The sequence below is a fragment of the Lathamus discolor genome, chromosome 3 (genome assembly GCF_037157495.1).
Source record: "Lathamus discolor isolate bLatDis1 chromosome 3, bLatDis1.hap1, whole genome shotgun sequence".
Lineage (NCBI taxonomy): Eukaryota > Metazoa > Chordata > Aves > Psittaciformes > Psittacidae > Lathamus > Lathamus discolor.
In genome coordinates, this window is record NC_088886.1 from 29284315 (window position 1) to 29310289 (window position 25975).

The 25975-nt window shown below is 50.9% G+C and overlaps 1 protein-coding gene across 3 annotated transcripts in view; it reads left to right on the plus strand.

Moving 5' to 3' along the window:
• The window catches only part of DIS3L2 (DIS3 like 3'-5' exoribonuclease 2), a 212993-nt gene extending 187483 nt beyond the window's left edge, over window positions 1–25510 (plus strand). For 2 of the 3 annotated variants that reach the window (XM_065674360.1, XM_065674361.1), the window contains exons 16-22: window positions 14460–14643; window positions 15832–15918; window positions 20501–20648; window positions 20921–21051; window positions 21209–21313; window positions 22010–22111; window positions 24958–25510. In XM_065674360.1, coding sequence (XP_065530432.1) covers window positions 14460–14643; window positions 15832–15918; window positions 20501–20648; window positions 20921–21051; window positions 21209–21313; window positions 22010–22111; window positions 24958–25056 — 856 coding nt within the window. In that variant the 3' untranslated portion in view covers window positions 25057–25510. Of the gene's footprint in view, window positions 1–14459; window positions 14644–15831; window positions 15919–17110; window positions 17265–20500; window positions 20649–20920; window positions 21052–21208; window positions 21314–22009; window positions 22112–24957 lie in introns of those variants that run through there. The other variant, XM_065674362.1, reaches the window with a different exon arrangement.
• The last annotated feature ends 465 nt before the right edge of the window (window positions 25511–25975 follow it).

Genomic DNA, 25975 nt, shown 5'->3' on the forward strand with positions numbered 1-25975 from the left:
CAAGAGAGATATTGAGGTGCTGGAGGTGGGTCTGAAAAAGGGCAACAAAGCTGGTGAAGAGTCTGGAGCACAAGTCTGATGAAGAGCAGCTGAAGGAACTGGGGGTGTTCAGCCTGAAGAAAAGGAGGCTCAGGGGATACCTTATCACTCTCTACAGTGACATGACAGGAGATTGTAGTCAGGTGGGTGTCAGTCTCTTCTCCCAAGCAACAAGCAATAGGATGAGGAAATGACATCGAGTCGCACCAGGGAAGGTTCAGATTGGATATTCGGAAAAATTCCTTCACCAAAAGGGTTCTCAAGCACTGGAACAGGCTGTGCAGGAAGGTGGTGGAGCCACCATCCCTGGAGGTAGTTTAAATGATGTGTGGATGTGACATTTAAGGACATGGTTTAGTGGTGGACTTGGCAGTGCTCGGTTAATGATTGGACTTGATGATCTGAAAGGTCTTCTCCAGCCTAAGCAATTCTGTGATTCTATGATTTTCAGAGCTTGGGAAGAACAAGGGAACTGTGCTCAGTCTGAACTTGGAGAGATTGCAATGCACCCCAGCCACATGGGCTGTTTCAAACTGGTTGACCCAGCATGTAGATCTAGTGGCCCGAGGTCTAGGACCTACATCATTCACATTTAACTGCTGAATATGAAGGGATGACAGACTGGGTTGCCTGGAAGGAAGATGGCTGGTTGGGGTCCAACCACCAAAAGAGCTCCAGCCACTGAGGTCCTTCAGTGCCAGGGGCAGAAGCACCACTGTGCTACACACAGCGCAATGTCCCTGCAGGTGGTGACTTGCCCTGGTGATTCCCAAGGTGGAGTGATAGATTCAGGCACTGAGGATTGGCTGGGCATTGTTTTCCAAACCAGGATGGTGATTTAGAAACAAAAGGCAGATTTAATGTTGTTTTTCCTTCTTCTAAATGTACTGAGCTACCCTGCTCATTCAATGGTTAAGCAGTCTGAGAGATGCAGCACCCAGAGCCAGGTATCTGTCAGGCCTAGACTGCAGGCATACCAAAACATGAGGATATATGGTTTTATTTCTGTTTTGTCATTTGGAGATTACTACTCAATGTCTGTAGGACAAGAAGGCCCCGGGGCATCTTAGGATATGCCCTGTGCTCCAGAAGAAGTTGTTGTTTTGGCTTTGCAACACTCATATGCAAAGGCAAGAACTGATGCCTGAAATGTTCCTTTTCCAAGGATTAAGAGCCAAGGCTCTGCGAGATGACAGTGTTGCAAATCTTATCACAATCCAGTGCTGAGATCCGTTGGTTTCAGCAGCACAAATGTGCTGACAGATCTGTGTGCCTACTTTTTGGTGATGGTACATTTTTTCAGGAGGTTGGTCTGTGCTGCCGAACTCTGGTTGCTGAACTCAGTTCAGAGCCTGGAAGGTAACATTGCAAGGTGTGTTCTTCGTCACAGCTGATTCTTCATTGTAATCAAACTTTCCTTAATCTGGTAAAACCCTGGCCCAAAGGAACAGTTTCAGGATATCATGGTGGATGTAGCTTGGGTTCCTCTGCTCTTAGATGCAGCTGAGGGACTCATAAAAGTCAGTGGAGGAACTACCAGGAGTAACCAGGTTAGCTTGTTGGCTGTGACTGCCGGGAACTGGGATGTTTGCTGCCTTCACCCAGCAGCGTGTGAGGTTTTGAAAATCTCACTGTGAACAGAGCTTGTTTTCTCTTTTATACAATCCCAGGGGAGGGACTGTGCTGTGAAACAAAGTCCTTTCTTACTAATCCAGCTCTGGAAAGTTGTCATATCCATCTCTGGGTTTGAAGGATATGATTCTTCCTTGCTTACAGCAGTAGGTCCCATGCCACCCAACCTTACCTGTTACAGTCTCATTGAAACTACCTCATCTATCCCCATCTACTGTCTGTGTGTAAGTAGCTCCAGCCGGAGATAAATAGCCCTCTGTCACCAGAGCTGTGTGCTTTCCTCTCTGTCAGCAAGTGTGCTCTTCAACACCCGCTCCCATGCCACTTGGCTTTCTCCATGTGAGCTGAACTCCAGTGGGATGTTTAGCAGTTTCTTCTTGATCCCATTGCGTAAATGAGACTAATTTCAGCCTGCTGTGATGTGTGGGCTTGTTGGAACGTGACTATAAATCCAGACCTGAACATTTTCTTGTAATGGAGAGGGTGGTGAAATTGCATTGCTGCCTTTAACCTCAGGCTGTCCTTAGACCATGCCAGACTCTTCACAACCCCTATGACAGTAAATCAAATAGCTTTTGAATCGATGCACATAGAAGTCAGGAGAGAGATGTTACAGATGGAAAAGACCTATTGCACCTTGGGTCTGTTCTGCTGCAGAGGGGGTAAGGCTCTCAGGAATTTACAGCGTGGCTCCAAGCCTGCCCACTGGGGCCAGGCAGGGTGAGATTTGTGCCTGGGGAGGTGTGGGGTGGGGGGAGACTGCCTAAATTTCCTGCAGCTTTTCCATGCTGCTCGTCTCTGCATTTCATTCCCTTGGCTTTATTTGGGGAAAAAAAACTGTTGTTGATTGTATATTCAACAAACCTGATACGTTCATTCTCCTGCTCATTGTTTTTCACTCAGGGCTATGCCTGACTTTTCTATAGAAGCATGTTTTTCTCACCTAATATTTAGTTTAAGAGTGTAGGACCTGGATATAAAACCTTCTGGGATGTTGTAATCTGCCAAGAGGCTACTTAAAAACAGAAGCTATCCAGAGTATTTCAGTAGTCCCTATTTAGAGAACATCATCCCCAAATCCTGTGTTGCCTATTTCCCTTTCATCTTCTTGCCAACTTTCGTTGGTTGTTTTAACCCTGATCTGCTGTGGGTGTCCCCTGTACCTTGCTCCCCTCCTCTAGGGTTTCCATGTCTTTGAAAGTCCTGGTAACCAGAAGGTTCATGTGTTGTGCTTCGCAATCGTTTTGAACCAAGAATAATACAGCCAGAGCCAGCTGGATCCCTCACTCCATATTGATACAACTATTCCCCTTAACCTGCCCACACTCAGTGCTACAACTGCAAATCTGAGGCTGAACTGGAACAGTGCTCTAAGCCCTGCTCCACGGCCCTGCCTGGAAAGCAGCACCCCCAGCAGAGCATCCCACAGCCAGGGAGTGGCTGCCTTTGGGTGTTGTCTGCTGGGGACCTTGCTAAATTGCATGTATTTTCCTGACGTGGATCTTCTGATGGTCCTGGTGGTTGCTCTAGTTCCCTTGATCTGCAGCCAGTTTCTCCTGAGCAGTCCTCCTCTGGCGAGGCCCTTGCTGAAGGCTGGCTAGTCTGGGTGATTGCTTCTCTTCCTGAGGTCTCTTCCTATGAGCCCAAACAACACTTGAGCACAGTTAAGAATTGGAACAGGGACCCAGAGTGGCTGTGAGATACTCGACTTTGAAGATTGCTAGAACTCAACTGGAAAAGGTCAGTCTGATCCAGCTTTGAAGTTACTCTGCAGTGAGCAGGAGGTTGAACCAGAGACCTACAGCAAAAGAGGACATTGCTTAGCAAGTCACTGCCTGGCTTTCACTTCCTGAACATCAGGGGGTACATGTTGAGTTATTGTGCTACCACTGCCTTTGGTTGCCACATTATTTAGGTTATTTCACATGTTCGTCATCTTTTAAACTTTTTTGGCTAGCTTTGGTTGTTCATCTTTTCCTGAGCTTCTGCTGGCTTCTGCTTGTTTGTTCCTGGGTCTCATCCTGGTTGGTAGATGGATGCTGTCCTCAGTCATTGGCTATCTCAGGGTATGCTTCTAGTCTGGGATGTTCAGCCCTTGTTTTTTATTTCCCCCGTGTTCATTAGTCCTGTCTCCTGCTTTGGAAGTAGTCAACTCTTTAATGTTAGGTAAGCTGGAAAAAAGCCTGGGAGAAACACACACAGGGTGTGAACGCCTCCTCAGCTGGGATGTCTGGGAGAGCATTAGCTGGTGGGGAACGTGGTATAGGAAGGCAGGTTCTAGCAGTCTGTGACTCCCTACAGCACTGTCTGTTCTCCAGGTGGTTAACTGTTTCTTCCGTACTGAAAATTTGTCTCAGATTAAGCCACCATAATAGAAAGCTCAGATTCTGGAGCAATCCCAAGTGTAGGTTAATATTTACAAGCTATCAGCTTCAGGCTTTATCTCCATCCCTTGCTAGCAGAGATAAAATCTTTAAAAATCCCTTTTGATCTTTCTGGTTCATGGCATGGCTTTAGTAGGACACTTTCCATGTGAAACTGGCAAATGTCTTAATGGAAATGTAAGTTTTTCTCATCCTTTCAGGAGCCGGTAACAGATGAGCAGCCCCTGTGTACAAGGGGCCATGCCGTTACAATGGAGCATAAGTGATGGATGGTATCTCTGCAGGATACTCATGCCAGGAAATGTCAGAATGTTATTTCTGCCTCAGTGGCTTAAGATCATTTGTTTACCTAATGGACTTGCATTTTGCAGGTGTTGTGTTAATATTAATGTGTTGTCTGAATTGTTAATATTCCTTCACTTCAGTGTTACATTAATGAAGGCTGCAGAGGATGGAGAAAAGACCTGGCTAATTAATTAAATGGGCAAAAAGCATCTTTAACTTTCTATCGTGCTGCCCTTTGCTTTATCTAATGGGTCTTGGCATTTCTGGTCAGCAGCCATGTAACACATGCTGCTGTATGGAGCACTCAGCCACAGACTTGCTAATTTTTCTGACCCATAAATCACTTGCGTAAACTTCTAATGGCAAGGAAAAGTGCCTTTCATTCCTGCTTCCTCATTTCAGTGGGAAATGCAACCTGATAACAGGCCATGCTGGCCTGACGTGTGGGGCCAGAGACTTTCCTGTCAGGAGAGGGGCTGTCTGCATTTCTTCAGGAATTCTTTCCATTCCCCTCTTAGCCAGACTCTGGATGACATTAATATTACACATCTTGTCATAAGTCCTACTTTCAGAGCCAGTGGCATATCAGACTGCACGTCTCAGGAATGTGGACTGCCAGTCCGGCTTTGGGTGCTGGTGTGAGGTATGTTCCCTCTGCTATGCACCAGCCCAGACCCAGTTTGGCTTTGGGCTCTTTTGCCCAACAGGAATTCCCATAGGCTGGAGAAAACTGTCTTGGGAGCCTCCTCTGGCCCTGGGCACCTGACCAGCACCCCATTTGGGAGCATCCTAATGCTTTCCTGAAAGTAAGGCTTGCCAACCCAGGCACTGATTGCTCTCGTGACACCCATTACCTGAACACAGCATTGATTTGTGTGCATTAGTGGTCACTGCTTATCTATCCCCTGCGTCTCTGTGGAGAGGGAGCAGGTCCCTGGCCATCATACCTCCCTCTGAGAGATGAGATCTCAGTGAGCTGATGGCTCCCTGGAAAGACAAACCAGATCTGATATGGATCCATGGGAAGCTGGGCTGGGATTTGCAGCCACACAGCTTCTGAAACTAAACACAGGGATTGCAAATCCTTTCGAGTGTTTCCATCATCTTCCCCACAGAGAAATGCTTGGGCAGTGTGAAGGGGTTGTGTTTTAAAGGAGGTTTTTCAAAAAGCAGTTTGGTTCTGACGTCCATAGGATCATAGAATAGTTAGAGTTGGAAAGGACCTTAAGATCATCTAGTTCCAACCCCCCTGCCATGGGCAGGGACACTTCACACCAAATCATCCCACCCAAGGCTCTGTCCAACCTGGCCTTGGACACCGCCAGGGATGAAGCATTCACAGCTTCCTTGGGCAACCCATTCCAGTGCCTCACCACCATCACAGTAAAGAACTTCTTCCTTATATCCAATCTAAACTTCCCCTGTTTAAGTTTGAACCCATTACCCCTTGTCCTGACACTACAGTCCCTAATGAAGAGTCCCTCTCCAGCATCCCTGTAGGCCCCCTTCAGATACTGGAAGGCTGCTATGAGGTCTCCACGCAGCCTGCTCTTCTCCAGGCTGAACAGCCCCAACTTTCCAACCTGTCTTCCTACAGGAGGTGCTCCAGTCCCCTGATCATCCTTGTGGCCCTCCTCTGGGCTTGTTCCAACAGTTCCATGTCCTTTTTATGTTGAGGACACCAGAACTGCACACAATACTCCAGGTGAGGTCTCACAAGAGCAGAGTAGAGGGGCAGGATCACCTCCTTCGACCTTGCTGGTCACACTCCTTTTGATGCAGCCCAGGATATGGTTGGCTGGAGAGGTCTATGCAGCACTGCCAGGCGGTCCCAGCCACTGGAGGCATTAGGGGGGTGTATGTGGGTCTGTGTGCACATGCTGAGTGAGTGGCATTCTGTGGGCTTCTTTGAAGCCAGTGGAAAAAGTTGTTTCTTGATCCAGGAAGGTCATTCCTGGAGGGAGATCTTCCTCTGTCTGTGATGCTGAGGGTGAAGTCCTCTGGCCTGGGCTCAAAAATGTGATAGCCCTGAGAACACTGTAGAGAATTCTGGAGCTGGGACTGAGGGAGGCTGCTAAAGTTGTGCTTCCATGTCCTGTTCCATGCTACACAGCACATGGGTGCAGGTCTAAGCTTTCATCCCTGCCCGCAGCAGCTGAAGATGCTGCGTTCAAAAAGAGCGTGACCAGCAGGTCGAAGGAGGTGATCCTGCCCCTCTACTCTGCTCTTGTGAGACCTCACTTGGAGTATTGTGTGCAGTTCTGGTGTCCTCAACATAAAAAGGACATGGAACTGCTGGAACAAGTCCAGAGGAGGGCCACGAGGATGATCAGGGGACTGGAGCACCTCCTGTATGAAGATAGGCTGAGAAAGTTGGGGTTGTTGAGCCAGAAGAGAAGCTGCATGGAGACCTCATAGCAGCCTTCCGGTATCTGAAGGGGGCCTACAAGGATGCTGGAGAGGTACTCTTCATTAGGGACTGTAGTGCCAGGACAAGGGGTAATGGGTTCAAACTTAAACAGGGGAAGTTCAGACTGGATATAAGGGAGAAATTCTTTACTGTGATGGTGGTGAGGCACTGGAATGGGTTGCCCAGGGAGGCTGTGAGTGCTCCATCCCTGGCGGCGTTCAAGGCCAGGTTGGATAGAGCCTTGGGTGACGTGGTTTAGTGTGAGGTGTCCCTGCCCATGGCAGAGGGGTTGGAACTAGATGATCTTAAGGTCCTTTCCAACCCTAACTATTCTATGATTCTATGATTCTATGCTGTTTTGGCACAGAGGGGCTCTTCAGCTTCATGTCAGGAGTCTGAAGGTTGTCACCAATTTGCATGAAAAGGAGCAGACTGCAGTCATATTAACATTTAATGAAGAGGCACAGCCCACAGAGACCGCATCTTCTGCAGCACTTGCTCTTCAGTTCTGGATCAAGACAGAATGGACAGTGGTGGGATGGGTGGGTGTTAGCTTTATCCCTTGCCTACAATCCACAGATGAGGCTGAGGCGCTCCAGGCCAGGCGGGGAGAGTTTGTCATCCATGTAGCTGAGCGCCAAGAAGTGCCAGAGGTTGCTTGTGCCATCTTCAGTGCCCTGACGCCTGGCCTGATGTCATGCTGCCAGGTCAAGTCAGCTCTTTTATGTAATGGGGCTGCAAAGTGGCATTGATCATTTCAAAGGAACTCAGGCTTTTCTGACAGTCTAAATCCCTGTGCGCAAACCTAGTACATCAGGCTTTAAGCAATTAATTCCTAATCATGCCAAATGCCTTCAGTAGCCCAGCTTTAGTATTGAGATCTTAAAATGGTTTTCCACTTTATCAGAGTTAATATAGATAAAGCAAAGACAGTGGTCTCAGGGCATTTCCAGCCTCAAGGTGTGAGAGTGGCCAGTAAGTGACATTTGTATTCCAAAAATCTTCCCATGCATTTGTGTTGTAGGCATCTATTACTGAAAAGGCACAATAGATAATAAAAAGGGCATTCTTTATACCCTGGAAGGGGAGTTCATTAGAGGGAAAAGCCATTCTAGCTTAGTAAGAAATGAATCTACAACTGCCTCAGAGCTGCTATTCTCATCAAGCTTCAGTGTTAACAGTTTTAAGCAAGAGCTAATTGTGCAGTCTCTGAAAGTGGAGTAATTCCATTATTCAGCTACGCTTTAAGGCCACCACTAGTTGAGAAAGGAACACAAATGACTTTCATCAAGCCAGGAACTGCCAGGGTTTTTGCCTTTTACTACTTTTTCTTTCAAAGGAAAGTAGGGCTTTTGGTCTTTTGGCAACTGTCATTGGCAAAAGGAGCTCCACACCAACATTGCAAGGCTCACATATAACACCGCAGTCCAATTTTTTTGGATAACAGGGGATTTGATTTTCGTAACTCTCCAAGTAGCAGTGCTGTTCCAGAGTGGATGGCTGAAGATGCTCCTCTTCGTTGGAGAGGCAGAATGTCACCAGGAAGACAGTACACTGTTCTTGCAGGATTTTGCATGGAAAAGAGCCATTGTAAGTGCTGGTTCAGCCACTCGCCAAAGAGCATGATTCTGTCATTGGCTACACTCTCAGGAGATGCGGGATTAGCTAATGTTGCTTTTAGAAGTGCTTTTATAGAAACCTCTCAAGTTCCTTTGCTTCATGGAAGAGCTATAATCAAAAATAAACGTACATGATTCAAAGGAAAGAAGAAAAAGTCGTACCGTGTCCAGCATCTTTGGACTTAACACTTTGGAGAGAGTTTGTTGGTTGAACTGTGGTGCCATTTCCTTACCGTTTTCCTTCAGCTGATAGTGCTGCTGCTGTTGGATGTGCACTGTTCGCAGCTTTTTGTGGAAGGTGACTTTCTCTTGGTGAATTCAGCAGGATTTAGAGTCCCATTCCCAAGAGGTGGCTATAGATCTCTTGTTTGTTATGAGATTTCACTGCAGCACTAATCCCCTTCAAGCCAGCAGAGAGCAAGAGCTCTCAACAATGTACTGCCTTTAGCAAGGGAACATATATTCATCACTGTCTTTAGAGCCCTCTCAGACACACACAGACAGATCTAGGCTTCCTTTTCTCAGCAATAGCCTTCCATTGAACTGTTCGGTTCATACACAAACCCAGTTTTCAAAGCTATACTGTCCTAACCCTGTTCTAACCCTATTTGGATCCAGTGGAGCTGAACACCTAGGGCAGACGTATAGCTATGAGTTGAGAAACCAGAGGCCTCGATGGGTGGTTGTAGCACAAAACCATGCTGAGCCAGGATACTAAACTCATCCGAAGATGGGAAGAACTTTGAACAGCACAAGCCTTGTTCCCTGTGCAGTGGGGGCAATAGTTGTAAAGGGGAGACAAGATGGAGAGGAGCAGATGGCATTTTGTAATGTGATAGGGGAAAGAAGTTTGGTAACCTTTACAGAAATTATTTGGTTACATTTGGCTCAAGCCTGAGATGATGGAAGGATGCTGAGATTTACCTAGTGGCAGCTCACCCAGAGAGAGGGACTACTATTGCAAGGGCAGCTCAGACTCCAGCTCTTCCCTCTGGGAGCAGGTGTCCACAATGAGCTACATGTGAAGAAAGGACCGACTTCTCCAGCCTGTGAAAAGCAAAAAAAGCTAACCAAAACCCTGCCATGGGAGAGCTACGCAGTGCCTCAGCTATGAGAACACCCAGCAGCTACACCTTGCAGCAGGGGCTGGAGGTGGAGACACAGCATAGGGGGGAGAGCTGTGCTCATTTGTTCAGACCTACCTTGCTGTTTGCTCTGAAGCTTACAGGTCTGCTACACTGGTGGAACAGCAGATGTTTTAGTGTTGCTTTGCTTTAACCAAGCTGCCTGCTTCCTTCCTGCACTTACTGGATTGCAAACAAAGTACTCCTTGTCTCTCCCTTGCAAGTGAACCTCGCTTAGCTAATGTCATTTGTCAAGTTAATCAGGGAGAGTGGGCACTTCAATGGCTGCTGTATAGCCTGGCCACATTGCCATGGAGACAAGGAGCCAAACAGGCATTTCACTTGCCCTGCTTCACTGTGCAGAGAGTTGGCACAAGAAACCACTATTTTATTTGCCATCAGCCAATTAACTTGCTGAGGATGTGAGTTTTTCCAGGTTGCTATCAAGAGATTGGGGAGGGGTCTAGCTAACCTTTTACAGAGCAAATAGTAATGCTGCTACTAAAACAATTCCAGAGTTTCAATGTGCAGCTCCTCTTCACACATCCCACAGATGTTTGGCTATGGCAGGAGCTGTGTGAGAACCTGAGCCCAGTAGCTTGGGTTTGGGGCTGTCACTGAGATGTTGTCAAACCTCTTCAGCTGGATGGTTTCATAGGCGGCTGTTTGCTTACTGGAGCTGTGACCATCATTTAAGATACTTTAAAATCACCAAGTCCTGTGTTCAATAGCATCTCAGGAGCCTGAAATCGCCCTGGCGGTCGGTGGGAGTTTGGAGCTGGCATGCCTTTATCACGTTTGAAACTCAGAAATGACTGCTTTTGAAATCTACACACTCCAGCTGATCTCTTGCATAAGGCAGGCTATGGAGTTTCACCCACTAACTCCCCCACCAAGCCCATAACCCGTAAGCAAAATCTGGGTATTGAAAGAGCAGGCAGAAGATGCTTAGAGAGCTTGCGAGCTGTCCTGCCCCTCCGTCTCCTCCCTCTCACATGTGCACATGTTAAATGATGCTTTGAACAGGTTTGGAAATGCTTCCTCCTGGAGTCCCAGTGAGAAGGACAGCCAGGATCTGCGGGCATCTACAGGAGGGACAGCCACCTGCTAACCCCCAGCCCTCTCCACAGGACAGCGCAGGAAACCTCGCATCAGCACAGAAAGGGCAAAAGTTCAGATCAGATTGTTTATGGGATTTTATGGATCCAGAAGCCAAGGATAGCTCAGCTAATCCAGAGGAAACTGTAGCGATGGCATTAGAATGCACTTCACATGGGATTCATTCAGCATGCATTCAGATGGACCAGTCTTTCTGTCTCCATTTTTTTAGCCATGAAATATTTTTCTTTGCACTCCCGGCTGCCAGCCGCTCTGAGCCAAACTCCAGCAAGGCCATTTCATGAAAGAAAAGAAAGAAAACCCAAAACTCCTGTTGTTTGACCTGCCCATGAGTTAGCAGGGATTCAGCGCAGCTCCCAGTAATAGCAGCGCCAGGCGCTGCTCTGGCCCCTGGCCACTGCCAGCCAGCCTGTGCTCCTGCCTGCCTCAGCATCCATTGCCTTTATCCAAGCCATGACATAGAGCTTGCCAAGTGGAAGCCCTGGTGAGGATGTTAGCTGAAAGTGCCACTAAAAGGCCACGTGTGCAGGGCAGGATGGCAGCAGCTTTGCTGTGCCCTCCTGCTTCTCAGCACCTGAAGTCTTGCCAGCTTCATGGACTGTCCCAGCCATGGCTCATCCTCCTCAGTCTCCAACATCCCATGCAGTCTCAGTGTGAATCCCTCTTGGGAGTATGTTTTTCCTTTTAGGTGCTGTGAGACCACCACATAAAGCTGTTTGTTGCATATCTTGGCTCCCTCCTGGTGTCCTGAGCCACGGATCCTGTTACTCTGCTTTAAGAGGTGACCTGGCTTAACTCTGGGTGCAGGTGCTAGCTCCTTCGCTGCTCCCAGCCCATTCTCTCTGACCTGGCAGGCTCTCACATGCTCTGCTTTAGCCCAGCTGTGACCCGTCCCCTCTGGAAGTTACTTTCCTCTCCCTGGGGACTAAATCCTGATGTTCAAAACCAAATGTGTCTAGGAGTTAACATGGAGCAGCCCCACACTGACCATCCTTTGCAGGGATGCTGCAGTGGGGTGCATGTGGGGAGCAGTGCTATGACCGCCAGGTGATCCAGAGCTGCAAAGTACCCTTCATCCCTGCAGGGTGTTTTGGCATCAACCCAAAAGGCATTGCAGCCTTCCCAGGGCTCTGTGGTTTGTTAACTTGAGAGACAAACCAACCCATTGGGTCCTGGGCCTTCTCTTCTCCCTGGATACAGGGCAGTGTCTGATCTTGTTCATGTTTTCTGCTCCTTGAAAGCCCAAACTGCAGCTTCATCTCACAAAGCCTGCCCTTGCCTTTAGGTGAGTGAGCAAGACAAGTAGCTTTTCAATTCTGAATATATATGGTTGCATCTTGCACACCCTGTCGCAGGTGCTTCCTGGTAAGAGTTTCCTGCCCATGCATTCCATTCAGCCACGTGTCAGGTACCTCTCTTTGATGGGGTCTGTTGTTGATGATGTCTGGGGGCCTGGCGCTCCACGTGTTGAAGGGAGAGATGATGGGATCTCCACAGAAAGTGGGTGCTGTTAATTTTCCTTTGGGTGTAAAAGCACTCCTCGGCAGGAGGGTGCTTAGGTATTATCTTCAGTACTACTTAACAACATCAGAACAAGCATATCTCCATGAAAATATAAAAGCCCAAGCCCTAAAATGGTAGAACAAAATGCAGAACAAAATGCAGAACTTAATGATGAGGTGGAAATTGCATCTAGCCCAAAGTGTCAGTGGAGGTAAGGGGTAAAAGCTTCACGCTCTAGTGCTCAAGGGGAGGAAGAATGGCAGCAGCTGCATAAGTACTCAGTGTTCCTCTCTAGCCGTTTTGGCTGTGACAAAGGATGCTGTTCACAGGTGTTTATTGCTTTGTCTTAAAAAACGGGTTCGCTCCTCTCTCTGTAGAGGCCACATTTCAAGAGAGGCACAGGGATTCCATGGTCAAGCTTTGCCCACGTGTGCATCTGTATTGCTGGCCTAGCACTGGAAATGTCTCCCTTTTCCTATCGTAGGAAGGAGAGGCGCTGCCTTTCAAAGGCCATGCTGTTCGCTGTGCCTTCCTACGAGCTTGTGCAGAAGGGGCTTCCCAGATATAAGCATGGGCTGGCAGAGCCTCACACATGTCATCAGACCACAGCTGCCCATGTGCTGTCTGGAGATGGGGATGGCCTTGCCATACATAACCCGCTGGGTGCTACTCGCCGCCCTGCCTCCCGCCCGCTGGTGCTGCACAGCCCGGTGCCCGGCACCCCTGGGGCGTGCTGTCCTGCAGCCCCCCGGTGCCGGTGGCCATAGAGGGACCGCTGTTGCCATCTGCTGGCTTAGCTGCACAGGAGCAGCAAGAGCTTGCCTCAACCCTCTTGGAAGTCGCCCCTCAGGGTGTGTACGGACGCGGCTCCCACGGGTCCCAGCCCCTCACCCAGCCCTTGGCCTTCAGGTAGCATCTAATCATTGGCAGGGGTTTTAGAGGACAGGATGGGTAGCCTGTTCCCACTTAGGCTGTGCTGCTCCCCACCACTCCCTGCACTACCCCTGTGCAAGGGTGTCCCTCCTGCCTTCCCTGCGGAGTCCGGTAGTGACCTCTGGCACAACACGCCCTGGGAGAACCCACGAGGCTCTTATTAAGGTAGCGCCTTCCCATTAAAGACAAACATTTCTATTGCTCGTTATAACTGTCAGGTGCTTATTCCTCCTCTGGGCTTGTCTTTATTTCCTTTCCAGTTCTTGGCAAGTACTCCCAAGCTGGGAATGTATCACTGCTGTAGCAAGTAAGCACAGGAGCACAGGACCCTGCACATCTCACCTGGCACATGCTGCCGGTGATGGCCAGGACCAGGAGCTGCAGGACCACTAGCCCCAGCCCTGGTGCCCCAGCCAGCCCTGCAAAAGCATTGCTTTGCCTCTGAGAGCAATGAGGCTGAGCCATAATCAGTGACAGTTCACTTGGGCATTGCCTAGAGGATGAGGTTACTTCTGTAAATCTATTATCTTTTTTTTTTGGCAATTAGCACCAGTTAGGAGCCCTGGGAATACAAGCAGCAAATAGCAGGAAGTCCAGTTAAGCACATCTCTCTGCTTATCTAAGCCCAGTTAAACAAGTCTCCTGTGGCACAGCCTTACAGCTGGTAGCACAACCCATAAATCCTCCAAAGATGATCTCTAGCATTGGGATTGCTTTTCTTTGCAGCATGTAGTCCTGGAGATTTCCATTCAATGTATGTACATTCAGACGTGGGAAGTGGGGGGCTCACCCCAGCCTGGGATACCCCCAGAAGTCTGCAGGTTGCATGGAGAAGCCCCCAGAGTCCTTGCACCACCTGGATGCTGGATGCAGCCCTGCAATGAGCTGCACTTGTGACTTGCCTTGCCCGGGGCCTGCCCTTACATCTTGCTTTGGGTGCAAGCCTGATGTGAAGCAGAGCTCAATGGCTGGACCTGACCACACATGTCGAGCTTGGGATGGGGGAGCAAGCGAGACGCTGTTTTCTCTGGCCCATGAAGACAGCGATGTGTGTTTGTTTTCCATGCTGTCTGTCACACAGCGTTTGTTTTGCTTGTCGAACATTTCAGGAGATAAAATGACCTAAACGGAGATTATTTTATTCTAATTTAAGTTGTCAATGTATCACTGACTTCTGTTTGTCTGTGCCAGCAGGACAGCTTGCTCTGACTCCGTGAGAAAACCTCAGATATAAAGTGAGAACTGGGGGGGAGATTTGCTGAAGTCTCACATCTAATCTGTGCTTATAACAGCAACTATAAGCTGGTCCCCTGTTCCCCCTGTGTCATATTAGTTCGCATCGCTATGGACTGGCTTGGTTTAGCAGCTCCCCTCTCTAACTGGGGCCTGGGTTGTTTTTCTTGTGCCGCAGGCTGGTGGAAGAGTTCATGCTGCTTGCAAACATGGCTGTGGCCCACCAGATCTACCGCTCCTTCCCCGATCAGGCCCTGCTTCGCCGCCATCCCCCCCCTCAAACCAAGCTGCTGAACGACCTCATGGAGTTTTGCAACCAAGTTGGCCTCAACATTGACTTCAGCAGCGCAGGCACCCTGCACGTGAGTGCACTGGCTTGGTGGGAAGCAGGGACATGGGGGTGAAGGGTAGGCAGCTACGTGATGGCATGTTTGCAGCAGTGTGTGGTTTATTCCCTGTCCCACTCTGCCCAAGCAGAGCTGACAATTATCCCATGCTACAACAAAACACCTCCCTCACTTGCTCTTGACCCCACCAGTGCTGGACAAGGGTGGCCTTGCAACTGCCCTTTGTGCAAGGTGGCTCTTCCACTTTCAAGGTTGCAAATGACTTCAGCACTGCCCTCTCTGCAGTGGAAAGGACATTTCAGTGGAGGAGTACCCGCTGGGACACCCAGATTTCCTTTCTCTGCCTTCTCTCGGCAGGTCTTGGGCAGGATTTTCTCTGCACCACAGGAAAAGTAGCTCTGCAAAAGAGGTGCTTCTGTCTGGGCTGCTGAAGGTCTCAGGGAGGGCAGGGTGTGAAGTGGGGTGACTGGGACGGACTGCAGAGTGGTGATGGGAATGGTCAGGCGCAGCCAGCGCAGGAGGTGTCTGACCGAGTCTCTGCTGAGCATGTCCCGAGGCTGAACTCCAGCTGACCAGCACAGTGCAGGTTCCAGGATTTTCTTTAATTGCTGCAACTGGACTGTGGATAATCCTCTGTTAATCCCATCCCCGCTGGCCTCCCGCACGCCCCTCCATCAGCTGGGACTGCTTTCCCCATTTGCTGGCTGTGCTGGGGCTGTGTCAGCAGACATTGGGCTGCACACTCAGCTCCTCTCCTGCACTTTGACCCCTCCAGCCTTTCCTCACTGCTGGCTCCAGGCAGTGACCTCCTGTATCCATGTCTCCCCAGACTCCCATTAGTTGTGCCATGAAGCTGTCAGTAGCTGGGTGGGAGCCAGGCACTGGTCAGGAGAGGGTTTCTGGGTGCTCTTGCACACTACACATGTAGGGATGGAGCCAGCGGTCCCTGTGCCCTGGGTACTCCCTGCCATTGATGCCAGGAGGTGGGTCAGTGCTCAGAAGGGCTGTGTGTGGAGTCCTATCAGAGCTGCTGGGACCAGAGCAAAGCCCAATTTGCTATGCACTTTTGATTTACAAGGGGATCTGCAGGGAAAGGAAGAATTTGGCTTTGAGAAGCTGCTGTTTACCCCAGTAAGGTCTGCCTGGGTCTCCTTAGCACCGTAACTCGTCAACACTGAATGCTCTCTCTCTTTTCTCCTCCAGAAAAGCTTAAATGAAACATTTGGTGCCGACAAATATTCCGAAGCCAGGAAAGAAGTGCTGACTAACATGTTCTCCAGGCCCATGCAGGTGAGAACAGCACTATGCTGTCAGATGTGTCTGGCTGTAGCAGTCTGCTGTGGCTCCGTCTTCAACCCTTGCCCCTTCTGCATTACTGTAGCTGGTTGTTATGTAGAGGGAGAGCGAATGGTCACTGATCATGGTGCTGCAGGGCTGGCAGCAGCTTCCCCCAGTGCCTCCAGCCCATACAGCTGGCAGTGAAGGTGTCCCCCATGCAACAGAACTTCACTGAATAGTGGAGTCAGGCTGAGTCTTTCCTCACTCTCCATAGTGTCTCTCTTATTACTGGCTGGGATGTTTCATCCTTGAAACTGCATGCAGAATGTTGGCAGACCCACAAAGGACCCAGCCTGCTCTGTGAAGAGCTTATGGCAGGCTCCATGGTTTATGTTTATGCCATTTCTTCACATCATGGTATCCCAACTAGTCCAAAGAAGGAATCAAGAGTGAGGATGATGTAGGGGTGTGGGACTGACCACTGTCTGGTACCCAGACACGTGCTCTTAGAAGCAGGAAAAGCTCTGGAGAGCTGTGCAAACCCTTAGGTCCCCGTCCAGACCAAGAGACCTTCTGTGCAGGTCTCTGCGATGGAGGCTTGTGCTGCTTACACCCACTGATTGTTGTATTTGGTGCATCTGCAGCTCAGGACACTTATTTGGATACTTAGCACCACCAGAAAAGGCTCTTGTGAGGCATCTGCCTTTTTATGTTTGCAGCTGGGCATAGCACAGCCTCTTCTGAGGGAAGTCCTACCCCACAGGGAGAGGAGCCACATTCCTGAAATGGTCTCTCTGTTGTGGCCTGCTTATCGCTGTAGGAATGAATCATCTTCCAACGTCACTCATTTTACTGTCTCTCTTCTAGTTAGCTTATTTGCTCCATTTCCTCATTAGCAGTTGCCTGAAGTCCTGCTGTACTTCGGTGACTTAATGCTTGCTTGCAAGTTGGACTGGGGACTGAAGCCATTTAGTAAACCATCCCCTTGTGTATGGGTCCAGCTCACGGATGCTGTTTTGTAAAGTGCAGAGAATTTCCTCTGGAGCTGGCTGTGTTGTCCCAGATCCCATGTCCTGCTTTGGCTTGTCCTGGTCCCTTCTGTCACATCTTCCTTTTCTGGTGGAAGGTACAGTGATGACATGAATTTCTTGGGATCCCTTTCTGTTCCTGCTGACTGTGACACAAGCCTGGGCTTTGCCTGCAGCAGCACATGGAGCAAGCCTGGCTGCTGGACAGAACGGACGAGCAAGGAGAAGGCAACTTGCTTCTGCAGTGGCATGAAGGAGATGAGCTTTTTGGGACCCACTGACCCACTGACTCGCTGAGACTTTGCCTCTGTGGTCTCCTGAGGCTGTGATTGAAGAGGTGGTAGGTGTGCTTTGAGATACTTCCCAGTGACTCTTGTTGAGATTTAGCCCCGTGACTACGTGTTAGGTCTCTACGTGAAAGAGGTATCAAGGTTTTCGGGATGAAGTCTTCTGAGATACCAGACAGTTTGTGGAGGAAGAAATGAGGGTCTTCTTAAAGGAGATATTCCTTAAGATATGATTTTGGCAGAAATTAGGCACATTTCATCATCAGAAGGCCAAGGTGCCCATGTGTTTAGGTATGCTGTGCAGTCCATTCGTGCCTGGCAAACCTGCTGTCTAGCACACTCCCAGAATAGGCAAAACCTAGTTTACAGCTGAGCCCATCAGCCCTGCAGGACTGCCTGTATCTGGACAGTGAGCAGTGTTCCCATGTGCTAGCGTTCCCTGGCAGGATGGTAGTGCTGTGCATGATGGGGTGCTCTCGTTATTGCAAGTGGTGCATGAGCCAGAAGAAGCAGAAATCTGTCTTGATCCTGGGATGAGCTTATGCAATTGGCTGTTTGCTGAACTGTTTTTTAGTTAGTAGATGGAGTTTCAGACTTGCCCGAAGCCATAGGTCAGGTGAGCAGGCACTCTGCTCCTGTCTTTAGGGGCACTTTCCAGTCTGCCCCAGCATGTGCTCACGGGAGTAGATCTGTCTGACCTCCAGTCTATGAGGAAGGACTATGACACTGTGGGGGCAAGAGACATCAGTGTTGCTCTCTGCAGTCTCTGGTCCCTGACCACACTCGCTGTGGGTGAATTCACAGCTCCCCCAAATCCTGAGCAGTTCAGATTCCCATCATTGTTCTGCTAAATGCAAGGGGACAGGTAGTTTCAGGCTGTGTCAGTGCCCGTTGGAAAAGACAGCTACTGAGTAGAAGGAGCTTTCCCTAGGAGAAGGATATTTTGCTGTCTGCCACCAGTATCAGAGCACATAGAAGAATTGTCTCTGGATGTCATGGTCCTTCATGGGGGAAAGAACAATCTGAGCATTGGCAGCTGTGGAGCACAGCTACATGGGGGCCCATGCCGGTGTCAAGGGCTGGGCCATTGAACTGACAGATGGCATGGCGAGACCGTCTGGTCAGGCCACTGAGGAGTCATTCATATCCCTGCACACAGCTCCCAGTGATAGAACTGGTGTCTTAGGGACAAGGCTGCAGTTAAATCAGCCAAAATAAGCTGCTGACAGGTTTAACCCATGGTTGTGCCAAGACTGCATCTTCCATCTTTATTGCTTCCTGGTGGTCAAGATGTCAGACTCTTGGAGGAGGAAATGAGAAGTAACTGGTAATGCATATGTCTTGGGGAGCGCCTGGATTGCCATGCCAGGAGCCCTGCAACAGATGAAGGAGTGGCAACATACCATTTTTCAGGGGCTCAGTCACTCGGGGATTCAATCTGTCCATGAGAGCAAAGCCACCCCTGGTTGGCTGGGGCTGATTTATTTCCAGGCTCCTCATGGTTCTCCAGGGATTGTGGCAAACCCTGGGGATTGGAGACCACTTGTGAGTCAAAGCTGTTAATGAGAAAACATCTGCTTTATGCCAGGCTGTTATCACTGGGTGGTGCTGTCATGGTGGCAAGGATGGGTATCAGATACTTGTCAGGCTGGGCTCCCTGCAGTGTGTAACCATACCACAGCCCAGAGGAATTTCATTTTTGCAAAGATACCCAAGCTGATGCCAACCTTAGTGGGGGTCATGAGGAGCCAAAAGGGTGTCAGAAATGGTGCTGGACTCAATAGCAGCTGGGTTTGCCAGCACATCCATCAGGGAGAAGTGCCCCAGACAACAGCAAGCAGCACAGAACCTTCAGTATCTTTTCTCATTTGAAACAAAGCAGGGATTGCCCTGCACCTGCTGGGTGTAGGGAAAGGATGAGCCCTTCCCAGCAGCTTTCTTATAGCAGGGATATTAATCTGTGGTCTGTTCTCTACCTACCTGGTATTGCAGGGACCTTCCTCCCTTCTGTCCAGGAGCATAAGTGCCTATAAAGCCCCTGTAATTTCATGCTGTCTGCCTGCACAAGGGCACTCATCTTCTTCCGCAGCAGCCTCCAGCACTTGGCGTGTCTCCCTGCCCCACCACGCAGAGCCTTGTTCGGTGGGAGCCGAGCTAATTGAGTGGAGACCGTACTTCATGGAGTCTATCAGAAACAATTTAATTCTGGGTTGTGGAAATTGGCAGCCACCACAGCTCCTATCCCAGCTCTTGGGTCTCATAATAAGGCCGGGACTGATGCTGCTTTTTTTAACCTGCTCTATTTACTTGCCCGGATCAGTGCGTTGCTGCTCAGCAGGAGCTGGCTGTGCTGCTGGGCTGGAGAGCAGAGGATACAGCTGCTCAAACTGTGGATCCCAGGACGGCCCTGTAATCAGAGCTGGCTACTCCTGTTTTTTTAAATCACTTACTCTTATTTTTAAATGGGTTCATTCAATCGCCACTGTGCCGTGACCCTGCCACAACCCCCCTGACCCGCACAGCCTCCCCTCCCCGCCTGGGCTCAGCCCCCATTGTTTTCCCAGCCTTGCAGGCTGGTGTTTCACAGATGTAAAAATAAAAGCTGTAACATACGGGATAACGGGAGTGGTGCAGCCAGGAGAGGCTCCTGCTGAAGAGGCTGCTCAGCAGCATGGTGCTGATACAGCCCCAGGTGTTGGTTTAGATGGGCAGTCCAGCCACTCGGCTTCCCAGCTTGTTGGTGTGGGATGGAGCAGCAGGAATCACAGTGGGGCTGTCACCTCCTCCTTGGTGAATGAAGGAACCACTCATCCCAGCCCCCAGTGCTCTCCAAGCAGGCGCAATGGGAGTACAGAGCCTGCAGCTGGACGCAGAACCAAAGAGCCTGGCGCAGGAGCTGCTTTACAAGATCCCTTGTCAGGAGATCATCTGCAATGGGCACAGGACAGACTGGGCTCTCCCATGGAGGATGGGGGATGGCGAATGAGAACCAGGGCCTGAGCAGAAGCAGGAGACTACTTAAACCCATGCGTGATATGAAAGTTAATACAGTCCTTGGGGCCAGGCAGGGTCAGCTGTCAGCCAGCAGGTCCCTGCAGTGGCTTTGCCCCCTTTGCTCTGTGCTCAGTTCCTGGAGCACCCATCTTGTCCCTGCGCAGCCCAGCAGGTGAAGGACCGTCAGCTGCTGGAGCTGTCTCACAGACATGGACCCCTCCAGCCTCTTGCAGGTCCTACCACCATCCTTGCTCACACCCTTCCCTCGTTTCTCACCTCTTTCAGATGGCTCTCTACTTCTGCACCGGTGTCCTGGAGGACGAGACCCTCTTTCGCCACTACGCCCTGAACGTGCCCTTCTACACTCACTTCACCTCACCCATCCGCCGTTACGCAGACATCATTGTGCATCGTCTCCTCTCCGCTTCACTTGGTGGGTGTCACTAGCTGCCTATGGTGCAGCTCTGAATGCTGCAAGGGGAGGGGGTGGTTGTGCCCAGCACAGGAAGCACAAGGCCATGCCTTGACTGACATGGATGCTGGGTGCTTGGAGTCTGCATCTCATGGGGCAGCTCCCTCACATGTGGGTGCTCTTAAATAACAGAGACATGGCAATGAGTTTAGCATCTGGGTCCAGGGTGCCATGTCATGACTCTAGAGCAGGAGGCAGCATGAGCACATCATTGTCACTTGTTGCCTTCCCAGGTGCCAGCCCCCCTATCAAGATGGAAAAAGAGGCAATCCAGAGACAGGCAGATCACAGCAACGACCGGAAGATGGCTTCCAAGAGGGTGCAGGAGCTCAGTGCTGACCTCTTCTTCAGCATCTTCGTTAGGGTAAGAGCCAAGATATCCTACCCCAAGTCATCTCAGGATTTCCTCATGAAGGCTCAGCCTAGATGTCACCAGGCAGAGGGCTGTGGGGCTGTCTTGGGGGGCCTTGGGGGGCCTTGGGGAAGGCAAACAGTCTAGTGACAGCCCTGTCTTTTGGCAGGAGTGTGGTCCTCTGGAGTCGGAGGCCATGGTGATGGGTGTTCTGAACGAGGCCTTTGATGTCCTGGTGCTGAAGTTTGGAGTCCAAAAGCGCATCTACTGCAATGTAAGTACCTCATCAGTGTGAGATAGTGCCAGTGCTGCCTCACCAGAGGGCTGCAACAGCCTGGCATCATTGCAGGCAGTGACTGTCCTTGTGCCCTTCTGTGCCAGCAGAGCTGCACCCGAGCTGGGCTAGCTGGAGGGCTGGGAGCCTTCATGGGTTCTCCCTTCCATCCCTCTGCCCTGGGTAGGCATGAGTGGCTAGGGGGGTCTGGAGCAGCTCAGTTTCTGAGGACCAGCTTCTCCCTGCTATGTGCTGGGGGTGATCTAGTGTAGGTAAAAGGGAATAAAAACAGATTCAGGGGGACAGAGATCAACATGGAGCTGAAGTGAGGGATGGGAGTGAGGCTGGTTTTCATTTCATTTAATCAGGTGGTGTATCTGGGGTTGTGTCAGCACCACTGTAGGTCAGCACCTGTGGTTGGTGACAGCATCTTCTCTTAATTACCTGGTTATATGGCTGGCAATGACATCTTTAAACAGGACATACAGCATGATATATGTTGTGTATCACAGCAGCCCCTGATTTACGTGCTGGGCTGAGACTCATGGGCTGCTGCATCCTGGTTGTTAAAGAGCTGCAGAGGCAGTGTGCTGGGCAAAAGCAGCATTGTCCCCATCCACAGGTGGAGGGGCAGAGCTGAGCAGGGGGATGTTGTCAGGGCCACAGGCTGTTACCAAGACTCTCTCCTGGCTTCAGGCGCTGCCCTTGCTGGGCTTCCACTTCCGGAAGGAGGGGAGGAAACCGGAGCTGACGCTGTTGTGGGAGCCAGAGGAGCCAGAACAGGAATCTGTGCCCCAGGTAAGACCACTGAGCAGGGGATGAGCTCACGACACCATGGGGCTGGCATGGAGGCTGCATGCAACATGAGGATCCTGTCTGCGATGTCTGAAGGGACAGCTCCAGGAGGCAGGATAGCCTCCCAGGCTGTCAGGTCCTGCTGTCCCTCTGTGTCTCCTCCCCAGCGAGCCTGACCTCCACCTCAAACTCTGCCATCCAAACCCTGCATCCCATCACTGCCCCCTCATCTCACCCCTTCATGGCCCTTAGGCTCTGCCCTGCCTGCTGTGTGCCCTGTCTCCCAATTCAGGTTCCTCCAGGAATTGAATTAACATGCTGTTTACTTCCTTCTTCCCGATTATCAGTTAAGATGTTAAGTAAGATCAGGCCTAAGGCAGCACCTTCCTCCCATCCTGGTGTCCCTTGTCCCCTCACTGGCACAACCCTTCCTTTGGGTTTATATCCCTGTGATAGGGTTGAGACCTGAATAGGATGAATTTTTTTAAGTCAGACTTCCTGAGATGCAGTGTCAAATGGTTTAACAGCATCTAGAAATCTCTCTCTTGTGTCCCTGTCATCTATTAACTTGGTAACTCAATCAAAGGGAGTAATCACATTTGTCTGGCTTGATTAAGTGGTGCTTCTTTGCCAACTTTTGTCTGGCATTGCTATAAAATCACAGCTGTGTTGACTGCTGTGATCCCTGCCTACTGCCTGGGCGGGGATGGGAGTGCTGGATTCCAGCCTCTCCCTGCACTGCTCCAGCAGTCTCCAAGCAAGCCCAGCACAACCCATCCCTGTTCACCTAGGGCTGGATGAAAAGGACTCCCAATACAGTGTCAGGCTGACCCTCCCAGCTATATGGTGCATGTCCTGGAAGTCCTTTCATTCCCAGATGTCCATTCGGAGCCAGCAGAACTCCCCGGCTGCTGCAGGCATTTCTGCAGGCCTCCCTCCCTTCGAAGCTCAGCTTTCCTTCTCAGCTTGGCTCAGAGAAGCCCCCTGGATGCAGCCCGAAGTAGCCTTGGTTCCTTCTTTCCTTCAGGAGCGGGTATCACTTACACCCTAGCAGGGGCGCACGTGAAAAATGATGCCCCAGCATGAGCAGGGCCCATTCTGGTTAAGCAAACACTCAGCAGTAGAGGCAACTCCTCCATGAACCCTCCACACCTTCTAAGAAAATGCTGGAGCCCTCCCCTGGGAGCAGGTTCTGCACCGTCCTCTGAGCCAACAGATTCCCAAGTTGATAAATCCCCAACCCTGGGATGAGTGGGATCCCCTGGAGCTGAGCTGAACCATGGGAGATGCCACCTGGACACCCCACAGCACTGAGCACTGCCTGCTCCCTGCCTGACCCTGCCACTTGGCCTCTACTTCCTCTCTTGGCTCAGCGTGGCCAGGCAGTGGGAACATCGGGGAAGGCTGTTTGTGGGAAGGTGTGCAGGGGTCTGGGCTGGCTGGCCCTGCCACGGAGGGGAGGTGTTGGCTCCATCTCTCCACGAGCTCCAGGAGATGGTCAGGACTTCAGCGTGCGTTACTTAGGGCTTGAGTATGAAGTGGATCTAAGACTCAGGGGATTTGGTGTGAAATCATTCTGTTCCCCAGCAGTTCATGGGAGGGACGAGGCAGGATTGCAAGGGAGAGCCCTGATAATGCCCATTTAACTCCCCCAGATGTGGGGGGCTGCCCCATGGCCTCCACCTCCTACGCTGCTGCCAGCTGAGGCAAGCAGGGTGCTAGGTAGCCAGCAGCTATCTGGGCAGCCATCTGCAAAAGGATTTCCCTGTAGTTTGCTCCTTGCTGTCCACCGTGATATGTTTAAGTCTCAATGAGATTTTGCTGCTCTGAATGATTAATCTGGAGCAGCTGCACTGGATGAGCTGGGAAGGGTTTGACAAGGTTACAGCGCTGGCTCTGTGCCCACTTCTGCTTTGGGTCAGCCCCTAGCAGATGGCCCCATTCAGCCCTGCTCCAGTGCAGGGCTTGAGGATAGGCTACAGCAAGTGAAGTCCCCAAATGCCTGTCCATGGCCCCAGGGCAGGCCATTCGCAGTGTCCCAGCCAGCCATTAGCTGTTCGTTGTGAGTAGACATGATCAATACTTTATGCTTCTTAATCTGCACAGTCAGGGAGTGGGGAGGTGGCAGCAGGCAGCAGCGCATTCCTGAACAGGAGGGATTGATTTTCTGAGATCTTTATTCTCTTGTGTCTCTCCGTTGTGCTCCCTTCCCTTCTCACTGTGGGAGCACTGGGGAGTTGTTCCCTTGTGGGATGCTCAGTGTGGTGTGGGAAACCCTTCTCGCCACAGGTTAATGTTGGTGCTTGGCCAGGTCCACAGAATAACAGAATCATTAGGGTTGGAAGGGACCTCTGGAGATCGTCTAGTCCAGCCCCCCACCAAGGCAGGGCCACCAAGAGCAGGTTACACAGGAATGCACATGAAGTTGCTTCATTAAGGGATGATATGTGTTCTCCAGCTGGAGAAGGGAGGCAGGGGCAGGCTTTAGGTGAGGTCGGAATGCAAAGCCACGGGCACAATTATCCATGCTCCTTCCCTTCCCAGACTGTGGAGAACGAGAGCGGGGCCTGATCACGCTAGAATAATTGAGGATGTTTTGGAAGGCCCATTTAGGTGGGTTTGGGTTCGCTGACTGGCTTCACAGCCTGGTGGTGTTGCCCTTGAAGACACTGTGTCCAACCCCAGGAGCACCCAGGCCCTCAGCAGAGCTATCTGAAACTGTCCTGCCCTGGTCCCCAGTTCCTGATGGGTGCTGCAGCTGAGTCAGCAAAAGCCGACACAGCTCTAAGCAGATCCTGATGTGATGCCAAAACTGACTCTTCTCTCCCTTTTTCTGTCCTTTGCTGAAGGTGATCACCATTTTCACGCTGGTGGAGGTGGTGCTGAGGTCTGATGGCGTCCCTCTCAAGTACAGCGCCCTGCTCAAGAGACGGAGTTCGGAGAAGTGAGCACCCTGGGCTGTGTGTGCTTCCCACTGCCAACGCTTCCTCACCTCCTAGGCCCCACACTGGCACCCCCTGGGACACAGGGGATCCACGAGGAGAACCCCACTGGGGGGTTCTCAGTTTAAAAACCGATGCCATTTTATCTCTGGCTTGTATTTTAACTGGCCGGGAGGAGGGCTCAGGGCTTGAGCCTGCCACAGGCGAGGGCCTTTCTGCTCTCGGGTGTTTTAACTTGATGCTTGATTTTGTTTTTTAAGGCAGCGGTGTCCATTCCCAGCTATCTTGGGTGCCCGTGGTGAGGGCCAGGTGGGGACGTGTGTCCCCAGGAGAGGAGAGGGGCTGGCTCTACCTCCAACCAGGTGGGATGCAGTGGGAAGCAGCCATGAGGCCATGCAGGAGGGTTTCTCCCGGGGTTGTGTATCGTGAAATAAAAGCTGGGTCAGCAGCTGCATGGGGAGCTTGCGCAGGTTTTATTTTGTCTCCTTCATGTTCCCCCAGCCATGAATCCCAGCAATAATTCATCTCCCAGGCAGCCTCATGCCTTCCCCTGCCTGCCGATTCCCTGACTGTGAAATTCTAGTGGCCTTGACACCTCACCCATCCCTGGATGTGCTTGGCTGGAGAGCATGGGGGGATCCATTTGACGTGTGCTTCAAGCTCCTGGTCTGGCAGCTAATCCCTCAGTCTGAGCCTTCACCAGGAGTCACTGGGTGTCTGCTTGAGCCCCTCACACCCTGGCCTCCAATCTAACCTCCCTCAGGACCCTGCAGCCCATGTTCTTGCTTCTTCCTGCTGCTCAAGAGAGCATCCAGCCCCTCATGGACCAGCCAGCACCTCTGAAATCTCCAGGCACCTCTGCCTGCTCCCCATCCCCATGTCCCCCACCAACACTGTGCAAGATGTCTCCGGAAACATGGGCCCT